The sequence below is a fragment of the Anolis carolinensis genome, chromosome 1, assembly GCF_035594765.1.
Source record: "Anolis carolinensis isolate JA03-04 chromosome 1, rAnoCar3.1.pri, whole genome shotgun sequence".
In the NCBI taxonomy this organism is placed as follows: Eukaryota; Metazoa; Chordata; class Lepidosauria; order Squamata; family Dactyloidae; genus Anolis; species Anolis carolinensis.
Genome location: NC_085841.1, coordinates 361,806,559 through 361,817,461, shown reverse-complemented (window position 1 = coordinate 361,817,461; position 10,903 = coordinate 361,806,559). Strand labels below are relative to the sequence as shown.

At 38.9% G+C, this 10,903-nt stretch overlaps 1 protein-coding gene across 5 annotated transcripts; it reads left to right on the top strand.

The window, feature by feature from the left end:
• Nucleotides 1–292: 292 nt before the first annotated feature.
• On the top strand, nt 293–10,017 carry cdkn3 (cyclin dependent kinase inhibitor 3). 5 transcript variants are annotated; one of them, XM_062968669.1, is made up of 9 exons: nt 1,233–1,375; nt 1,969–1,989; nt 3,585–3,667; nt 4,089–4,141; nt 5,579–5,623; nt 7,345–7,567; nt 8,242–8,273; nt 8,715–8,818; nt 9,709–10,017. In XM_062968669.1, exons 3-9 carry the CDS (start codon nt 3,594–3,596, stop codon nt 9,793–9,795), a joined length of 618 nt encoding a protein of 205 aa, XP_062824739.1. In that variant the 5' UTR covers nt 1,233–1,375; nt 1,969–1,989; nt 3,585–3,593; the 3' UTR covers nt 9,796–10,017. The 5 variants fall into 5 exon arrangements, with proteins under 5 accessions (XP_062824740.1, XP_062824738.1, XP_008119386.2 ...); XM_062968668.1 differs by lacking the exons at nt 1,233–1,375; nt 1,969–1,989 and adding an exon at nt 314–1,195 and having other exon boundaries at nt 9,712–10,017; XM_008121179.3 differs by lacking the exons at nt 1,233–1,375; nt 1,969–1,989 and adding an exon at nt 417–1,195.
• The last annotated feature ends 886 nt before the right edge of the window (nt 10,018–10,903 follow it).

The window sequence follows — 10,903 nt, the reverse complement described above, 5'->3', positions numbered from 1 at the left end:
ACTGACTATTCTAAAGCCTTTGACTGTGTGGATCATAATAAATTGTGGCAAGTTCTTGGTGGTATGGGGGTACCAAGTCATCTTGTCTGTCTCCTGAGAAATCTGTATAACGATCAACAGTAAGAATAGACCGCGGAACAACAGACTGGTTCAAGATTGGGAAAGGAATATGGCAGGGCTGCATACTTTCACCCTCCCTATTCAACTTGTACGCAGAACACATCATGCAATATGCAGGGCTTGACGAATCCAAGGCTGGAGTTAAAATTGCTGGAAGCAACATTAACAGCCTTAGATATGCAGATACTGCTCTGATGGCTGAAAGTGAGGAGCTGAAGAGCCTTATCACCAAGGTGAAAGAAGAAAGTGCAAAAGCTGGGTTTGCAGTTAAACATAAAAAAAAACCAAGATGATGGCAACCAGACTGATTGATAACTGGCAAATAAAAGGAGAAAACGTGGAGGCAGTGACAGACTTTATATTTCTAGGCGCAAAGATCACTGCAGATGCAGACTGCAGCCAGGAAATCAGAAGATCCAACCAGTCCATCCTCCGGGAAATAATGCCTGAATGCTCACTGGAGGGAAGGATATGAGAGGCAAAGATGAAGGACTTTGGCCACATCATGAGAAGATAGGAAAGCTTGAAGACAATGATGCTGGGGAAAATGGATGGAAAAAGGAAGAGAGACCGACCATAGGCAAGATGGATAGCTGGTATCCTTGAAACGACTAGCTTGACTTTGAAGGAGATGGGGGTGGCGACAGCCGACAGGGAGCTCTGGCGTGGGCTGATCCAGGTCACGAAGAGTCGAATAAACAACAATTCCAATAATATGCTGTGAAATTCTGGGCCACTCTCCATTTGAGAAGTCTCCTTGCCTGAACTGAAAATCCCAAGATTCCATAAGGGTTGCCATGGCAATCAAAATAGCACAAAAACGCTTTAGTTGCGTGACACACAGAGCTTTTTTCTCTCCCTCCAACAGCGCCTCAGAGTCATCATCCAATAAGAAGCCTCCTTTCAAGTCCAAGAAAGAAAACAAGGACAAGGAGTAAATATCTCCCGTCTCCTGATAGGCTGGAGAGGCAAAGACCTCAAGATTCTCCGCCCCTCCTACGTTCGAAACCGTTGGTGGAGAGCAACGGTCGCCGCATTTTTGAAAAAGGAGATGGCCCGAGTGCGCGCCTCCGAGGTGAGGCGGGAGCAGCGGTCTCCTAGCGACGCAGAGGGACAGGAGGGGAGCAGCCAATCACGCTGTGCTTGCTCGGATTTTTTGGCGGGAGATTTGGCTTCTTTATCCCTTTTACCTTACCTGAGCCTGGGAAGTTCATTTCAAACTGGGGGATTCAAAGAGGCTGAGGCCCAAACATGTGTAGGGTGGATATTATTAGTATTCCATGACCACAAGCATTATTATTATTATTTTATATAATATATAATTATATTATAATAATGTATCATAATTATACTATATAATTGTATTATATCATTATATTTATAATATATTCATTTATGTACCACTTTTCTTCTCTAAGAGTCATGTCTACAGCATTTAGGTACTTAACCAAATTAGCCTATTATTCTCATATACAGTAGAGTTCCACTTATCCAACACTCACTTATCCAACGTTCTGGATTATCCAACACATTTTTGTAGTCAATGTTTACAATATATCGTGATATTTTGGTGCTAAATTCATAAATACAGTAATTACTACATAGCATTACTGCGTATTGAACTACTTTTTCTGTCAAAGTGGTTGTACAACATGTTTTGGTGCTTAATTTGTAAAATCATAACCTAATTTGATGTTTAATAGGCTTTTCCTTAATCCCTCATTATCCAACATATTCGCTTATCCAACGTTCTGCTGGCCCGTTTATGTTGGATAAGTGAGATTCTACTGTAATTGTATTATATCATTATATTTATAATATATTCATTTACCACTTTTCTTCTCTAAGAGTCATGTCTACAGCATTTAGGTACTTAACCAAATTAGCCTATTATTATTCTCATATAGTATAATAGAATTATATAATAATATATATTAATATAATATATACTGTAATAATTCTATCATAACATATTATTTCTATTATATAATTCTATTGTAATAATGTATTGTTATAATTATATTATTCTTTTTATATTATATTCATTTATGTACTTTTCTTCTCTAAGACAGTCTTATGTCTACAACATTTAGTACTTAACCAAACCAGCCTATTATTATTCTCATATATTATTGTAATAGTTATATAATTATATTGTAATAATGTATTATTGCTATATTATTCTATTATTGTATGGATATTATTATATTCATTTATGTACCACTTTTCTTCTCTAAGACAGTCTTATGTCTACAGCATTGAGGTACTTAACCAAACCAGCCTATTATTATTCTCATATTATTATAATAGAATTATATTATATAATTACTAGCTGTGCCCGGCCACGCGTTGCTGTGGCGAAGTATGGTGGTATGGGAAATAAAGTATTGAGGAAAGGTTTTCCCCGACATTAAGTCCAGTCATGTCCGACTCTGGGGGTTGGTGCTCATCTCCATTTCTAAGCCGAAGAGCCGGCATTGTCCGTAGACTCCTCCAAGGTCATGTGGCCATAGGCATGACTGCATGGAGCGTCGTTACCTTCCCGCCGGAGCCATACCTATTCATCTACTCTCATTTGCATGTTTTCAAACTTCTGGGTTGGCAGAAGCTGAGGCTTTAGATAATCTGTGGAAGAGGCCTAAGTGAAGCCTAACTCTGCCTGTCCCCTGGGCTGAGTCGGTTGCTAGGAGACCAAGTGGGCGGAGCTTAGACTTCTAACTGGCAGCAATTGGAAAAAAACAATTATTCCTCTCCCTCTAATTAGGACTTGATTTTTCTTTTCTTTTTGTTGTATCAACCTAGAGGCATGGATGATGGGTTGTGTTGTTAAATTTCGAGGTTGGGGGGCCTGTAGTTTTGTTGTTTTGTCCGCTGCCCTGATGCCATCACTCTTTTATATATATAGATAATAATGTATTACTATAATTCTATTATGCAATTGGAGGAGCCCCGGTGGCGAAGTGTGTTAAAGCACTGAGCTGCTGAACTTGCAGACCGAAAGATCGCAGGTTCAAATCCCGGGAGCGGAGTGAGCGCCTGCTGTTAGCTCCAGCTTCTGCCAACCTAGCAGTTCGAAAACATGCCAATGTGAGTGGATTAATCAGGCGGGAAGGTAACGGCGCTCCATGCAGTCATGCCGGCCACATGACCTTGGAGGTGTCTACGGAGAACGCTGGCTCTTCGGCTTAGAAATGGAGATGAGCACCAACCCCCAGAGTCAGACATGACTGGACTTAATGTCAGGGGAAAACCTTTACCTATTATGCAATTGGAGCCCCAGTGGCACAGCGGATTAAACCACTGAGCTGCTAAATTTGCTGACTAAAATGTCGGCAGTTCGAATCCTAAGAGCAGGGTGAGCTCCCACTGTTAGCCCCAGCTTCTGCCAACCAACTCAGCCTTATAAGGCATCATGAACATTGATGGTTGGAAGAAAACCAAATGTTCCTTGTCTTTCCCTTAAGACTTCTGGAATGGAGGCGAATGAATTTGACTCATCCGACGAAGAACCCTCAGAGAAGGAAGAGACGCCTTTCCAAGTATCTTGGTCAGTGGAAAACAAGATTTGGGATCGTTTGCCTTCACTGGGGTTGCATCTACATTGTGGAATGAATCTGATTTGAAACTGTTTTGTAACTGCCATGACGGCTTGATGTTGTTGAGCCATGGCAGTTCCAGTGGTGTCAAACTGCATTAATCCTACAGTGTAGATCAGGCATTGGCCAACTTGGGTCCTCCAGGTGTTTTGGACTTGCAAACACCTGCAATTCCTAACATCCGGTAGGCTGTTAGGAATTGCGGGACTTGAAGTCCAAAACATCTGGAGAGCTCAAGTTAGCCCATGCCTGGTATAGATCATTTGCAACTAGTTTGGTTGGCACCTGCTTCCGTTCTCTGTGGTCAATTTAAATGCAATGGTGAATGTTTTCTTCCTTTCTTAACTTTTTCCAAGTTCTTTGTCTTTTTAGGCTTGCCCTTTCACCAGTTTACTCTCAATTTTTGGGAATATGTGCACTACCAGGTATGTGGCAATGGCTGAATATCTATTAATTTGTTTTGATAAATGTAAACTTCAAAACAGATGCATTAAATGTCACACTTGGCTCTCCTGCTAGCAAATGAAAACACTTTAAAAATTAAATTAAAACACTGGAGGGCTTAGACCATATTAATAAAATCCATGAACAATCAAATCTCGCAGTTTGCTACATTGAGTCCCATTAATGTTATGAGATTTCCTCTCCGCTAAAACCTTTCCAAAGGGCCAGATCCATGGTGTTCAGCTAGAGCAATGGTATAAGAATTGGGTAAAAAATAATAAAGAGGGGAAGGAACCTAACCAATTTGAACAAACAATACAAAATGGAAGGGATATAGATGATTATAAAAAAATGAAAGGTGTAACTGGTAGAATCTATAGAATATTGGGTGGAATAAAAGAAGGAGAGAGAAAAAATACCACTCTTAAGGAATTATGGGAGGAGGAGTGATGAAAATAAATGGAATGGAATGGTCGCAATTGTGGAAACAAAGGCACTTGAAAAATTTATCAATAAGAGTTAAAGAAAATTATTATAAGATAATTTGGAAATGGTATTTAACGCCATTAAAAATGTCAAATATTAATAAAAACCATCCAAAAAATTTCTGGAGAGGCTGTCAGGAAGTGGGAACATATATACATATGTGGTGGCATTGTAAATATGTTAGGAAATTTTGGTACAAAATATTTAAAGAGATAGAGGATATAATGAACATCAAATTGGAAAGAAACCCTGGTATTGCATTATTATCAATATATAATAATAATAAGATGGATAAAAAAGAAAAAGAAGCAATAACAAATTTATTGACAATAGCAAGACTGCTAATAGCAAGGAACTGGAGAAAAGTAATAGATGTACAGATTGAAGAATGGTATAAGGAAGTATGGAAATTGGCAATAAATGATAAGCTAACATGTAAATTAAAAGTTAAAAGAGGGATATGGAAAAAAAATGATTTTGAGGATGTATGGGGGAAATTTATTGAGAAAGGACTCCAAAAAAGGGATGGAGAGCTACCGCCTCAGGAAGAAATGAGATTTTGGTTAGACAATGCATAAGAAATGGCTTGGGGAGGGAGGGGGGGATACACAGTGGTGAAGAAATATAGTCAAATGTTAACGATGTAGTGGATATTAATTAACAGTAGATATAAAAGAACGATGCAAGTATTGTATGATAAATTAAATATCTGCTATGTGATAAAAGCAATTATTGTATGAAAAATTTTAAACTCAATAAAAACTATTAAAAAAAAAACAAAGGGCCAGATTAGACACAGACTGGTCGAAGGCAAAATCAGATTTATTCACCTTTATATTAATATTTGCTTAAAGAACATTTTGCCTTGATGTTTTCACCCAGATTAATACCTCATTATTTCTCTTCCGTGCATCTACCATGCATCATTTTAGGCTGCCGATTTAAAAATATAAGAAGAAACCTTCAGAAGGACATAGGTAATTGTATGTCAGACCGATAAGGAATTTCTACCATCCTTCAATAATCTAGGATGCATCTACTCTGTATAATGAACGCAGTTTGACACCACTTTGTTGTTATGACTGTCAAAGAGTATGTGTGTTTCAGCAAACCACAAACCCTAGAATTCCATCACACTGAGCCATAACAATTAAAGTTGTGTCCAGCTGCATTAAATCAATGGTATAGATTCACCTTTATCTTGCCCGAAGACTCAAAGGTGCTGCATTGAAGTTTACAAGTAGTCAGCCTCAATTTTAGCTTTTGTGGATTTAATATGTACTTTAGTGCAATTCTGTGCTCCACATCCAACACAAGTTGACCACAGATTCACCATGGAGGCGTTTGAGATTCTTAAGAGAGATGTTTTCTCAGGTAAAAAGGTTTAGGTAGGAATTTAGGTAGGGATCATGTTAGCAATCTAGGGGAAATTTCACCAGACTTTTGGGAAGCTAGATAAATTCCATAAAGATGGAAGAGTCTCTGTGGACCCATGTCCTCAGCACAAAGTGAGGAACCGGCTTTGAAAAATATGAGAACTGTATAAAGTGCTAAAGGAACCCAACTGAAGTCCTGATTGAACAAAAATACCAGCTTTTCACATAAAATAAAGCAGAATAGTCTCTAGATGTGTAGTCCCGGAGAGATACTTCCATAACTGAGATTCTACAAAGCAAGCCTTTTGTGTTTTAATGTCTGAAGGCACTTGGAGAAATATCTCAAAAGCAAAAAGAAAGTAAAGCATAGCCACAGGGTAACATAGGATGGGCTCAAAAGAATGAAAGTGGTGTCAAACTACTATAATCGTGCAGCGTTGATACATCAACAATGCATGGGCAGGTTCCCATGAGCATTTTAGTTAATTGCATGTGTTTAAAACTAATGCTTGGGCAATTAAATATCCATAAATGTATGCAAGGGGAATATGCTTCAAAAAAGAAAAAAAAGCCTATGTTAGATGATGCTCCTGTTATTCTGCAAACAGTATCTTACCAGAACCATCTTCTCCTCTCTTGCTTCCTATTACTTTTACACAGAAATAAAAAATAATAAAAGAACAAAGAAAATGCAGTAAACCAGATTTTCATGATACAGCTCACTGTAACTAAGCAGTTATCCGACTAGCCACTGACATACAAAACAAAACCCAAGACTAACATGACACAGATACCTACATTAACATACGCATACTAAACACAAATCTACATAAACTATTCTATAAAACTCACACTCCTGGTTTGTCAGTTTTTACCCCTTATTATCCAGTTCTCTTTTGATAATACTATGTAACCACACCTCTACTTGAATGACATTTGTCTAATGCATAAATCTAACAATTGACATTTGGAAGTTCATCAACGATTTTTCCTTCACTTGCTGCTGTCTCGTCACCAGCGGCTTCTTGTTTTGAAAATAATTATGCACCATAAGAATTTGCTGCCTCATTAATGTGCAGATTTTGTTCACCAAAATTCTTTGATCTGAAACTCTTTTTTTTTTTTTTTGCATCCTGCTCTCAGACGCTAACATTTTCCCTGCCAAAAGATCAAATACTGGCACAGAGTTTCTGTTTCAAATTAGGTTAGCTCTAACCTGAACTGACAGAGAGGATGAGGTAAAAAAAGATTTGTTTGCTCCACAGCCAAGTGTTTTCCAAAATAGATTTCATATAGCTTGAAAAACTATATTATATTTGCAGAGGAATTGAAGAGCTATGGGGTGCAGGAAATATTTGTACTCTGCACCAGAGGAGAGCTCTCCAAATGCCGAGTCCCAAACCTTTTGGCAGCATATCAAGACCATGGGTTCATTGTGCACCATCACCCTATTCCTGACGGAGAGGCGCCAGACTTTGCCCAATGCTCTGTGATCCTCAACGAACTTAGGAGCTCCCTGGAATATAATCGGAAGACCTTAATACAGTGAGTTCCTGTATACCTGTTTTGTCCTTTTTCCTCCAGTTATGTACACATGACCCAAATGTGCATAAATGCAGTCAGCCCTTCACATTCACTGGGGTTGGGACCACAGGATCCCCATCAAAGTGAAAAATCGCAGGTAAAGAAATTGCTCTCCTTCCTAAACACTTACCAATTGGATACATCTATGCCAGCAGCCATGAGCAAACTTTGGCCCTCCTTCAGGAGTTTTGGAGTTCAATTCCCACAATTCCAATAGGCTGTTAGGAATTGTGGAAGCTAAAGTCCAAAACACCTGGAGGAGGGGTCAAGGTTTGCCCATGCCTGCTCCAGAGAATCCAAGATTCTTAAATCAAATATCAAGCAGATTCCATCACAGTAGGACAGCAAAATCAGAACAAGAAAGATGTCTCTTTTTAAGAGTCATCCCGACACATTTTCTGAAATTAAGAGCACAGGACACATATGAAAGTTAAAAAAGACACACACAAATAAAAAATATCTAGTCCTCCAGCATGATCTGAGGAATTGACCACAGAATCACACTGGAGGAGTGAGATCTTTCTAGAGAGAAATCCAGTCCACAAAAATCAAAACCACAAATGTAGCAAAACAACTGTACAATAAGCTTGTTCATTATACAGTATATATATCTAATACTCTTTTTTTATTTCCAGCTGTTATGGAGGTCTTGGGCGGTCCTGCCTGAGTAAGCAAAATCTTTTTAAAATGAATATACATTGAGCATTATTGTGTTAACTTAATATTGGTTGCAATGTTCTCCTGGAGAAATTGGTTCATCCAGGAATCTTGTGGAGGTGGCGACGATGATGATTTTATCTAGCAATTTTATCTAGCGCATGTGTGAAAGAAAAGATAATTAGAAGTAAATGTGGGTTCACAGAGACTGGATGGGCATCTATTAAGAGAGCTTTGTGTCTTCTTGCCTGGCAAAAGGGGGTTCCTAGGATTTCTTTCAAATCTATTTTATTCTACTTTACCTGTTTCTTTTTTAGAAAAAAAATCTCCCCAGTGACATAGAGAAGGGATGCCACCTGGAGGAATGACCACATACCTAAAGATGCAGATTTTCTGTAATACCTCTGTCACAGGGAAATCCTATTAACAGAAGATGTCTTGTCCTTTGCAGTAGCCGCTTGTCTCCTGCTTCAGCTCTTTGACTCAGTTTCCCCACAGCAGGCCTTAGACAGCCTGAGAGACTTGAGAGGTCCGGGTGCAATACAAACCATAAAGGTATGTGTAAAGCTGATGGGAGATAGGAAAATTTTGCTTTTATTGGGGGGGGGGGAGCTTGGCACAAAGTAGTTCTTCTGTCATTACAGTGTTCCCTCACTTATTGCGGGGGTTAAGTTCCAGGACCACCTGCAATAAGTGAAAATCCGCGAAGTAGGGACACTGTATTTATTTTAATATTTATACATTATTTTAGTAGTTATACACTATTTTAAGTATTTAACGACCCATTGTGTTGATAAATCGCCTCCTTCTCCTCCTGTTGCCACTTGGGCTCCTTTTCTCTCCCTTTGATTTCTCCTTCCTCCCTTCTTTAGGCTGTAAATTGTAATTTTTTTATGATTAATAATAGTCTTTTAGAGTTTATTGAAAAACTGCAAAACAGCGAATCCGCAAAAAGTGAACCGCAAAGTAGTGAGGGAACACTGTATAATTAAACATGTTGGTGGAAGAAACCCAAATTCACTATTTTTCTGAATCACAAGTTCACACAAAAATTATTGTTGGTACTGCAAGACCCTTGTTAATATTCAATCTTTTATCATTTTGTATGACTCTCCCCAAAAATATGTTCTGTGGTGTGCATTCAAAACAAATCGTAAACATTTTCTTGATCAATCTGCATGTGTTTTCTCATGACTATATTTAGAATGCTTCATAAAAAGCATGGTCTCCTGTTCTCCTTTACTAACTGCCAAGGGCTCTTGACAATGGAGATGAGGAGCTGAAGCCCTTGCCTCTTAGCTGTAGCTCACCGAGACTAGACGGCACCCAAATTGAGAAGACCAAATAGAGACCCCAAAGGGATCTTTTGCTACTCACCTCAATGCGAAGCAGAGTACCCAAATACTGCTCACTCAAACAAAATAGCTTCTGCTTTTCTTTCACAGCAGTACAACTATCTCCATGATTTTCGAGAGATTCTGGCTACCCACATGCTGACAGAAGGCCTAATCGCAAGATCAATATCTCGTTAATGCCAAAAGAAAGAGGACTTGTTCTGACTCTTATAGATTGCACATAGCAGAAAGTGAATCTGTCTCCCTACCTCTTAGAAACCAGTGAATTTCCTTGGAAGCTTCTTTGTTAGGAAAACAGTAATACCTGTAGAGGAGGGGAGTATGTATAAAGATTGAATTAATAAATTACAAGATGTGGAGCAGAATATATAATAAACATGATCTATTTTAATGTTTTAATTTGATTTTATCTTTTTTTATCCCCTGCCTACTTTCCTGACGAGTTGGCAGGTGTTGGTCTTCTGTTGTCATATTTTTTGAGATTTACAGCAAGCCCTGACCGAATGAGGCACCTTTAACTTTATGCTGAATGTTCAGCATTTTTGTGGGATGGGTTTAGGACACACTGGCAACAACTGACATGCCAGGTGACATCTTTTGACTTTTTCTCCTTATCTGGGCATTTCAACAGACATTGCAAGAAAATGCAACCTCTAAGCTTCTCTCTTGTAGGGGCTTGATGTGCAATTTACTCATAATTATTGAAACTACACTTTGGTACACCTTGTAGTATGCCTTTTGACCTTAACCCCAAAATGAACCTATTGTGAGGTTTCACTGCATTATTTATTTAGGAGGTTCATGCCTGAGCTTCATGCCTGAGTGGAGATTCAAACTCTGATCTCCAGAGTCAGATTCCAATGCTCAAGCCACGCCACTCTAGTTTTCTTGGGACACATACCCATAATTTTACTAAACAAGCTGAAGCATACCCCTTCCAGAAGATCTACTCTCAGGCTCCTGTTCCATATCCTATCTGAAACGGTGAATGGACTGATTGCTTGCAAGTGACTCTTATTATACAAGCAGCACTATTGTGAAAAGGCAGGAAACAGAATTCTTGTGTAGACTGCTGGGGGGGGGGGGCATCGCTGAAAGATACCAAGGAGCGATCTTTTCATGTTCTTTATTAGTAGCAGAGGCAGGAAACCTGGGGGATGTATTTCTGTAATTTTACAGAACAGTTGAACTTAGGCATGGACAAACTTCGGCCTTCCAGGTGTTTTGAACTTCAACTTTCATAATTCCTAACAGCCAGTAGGAATGCTTCTGGAACGTGGTCACA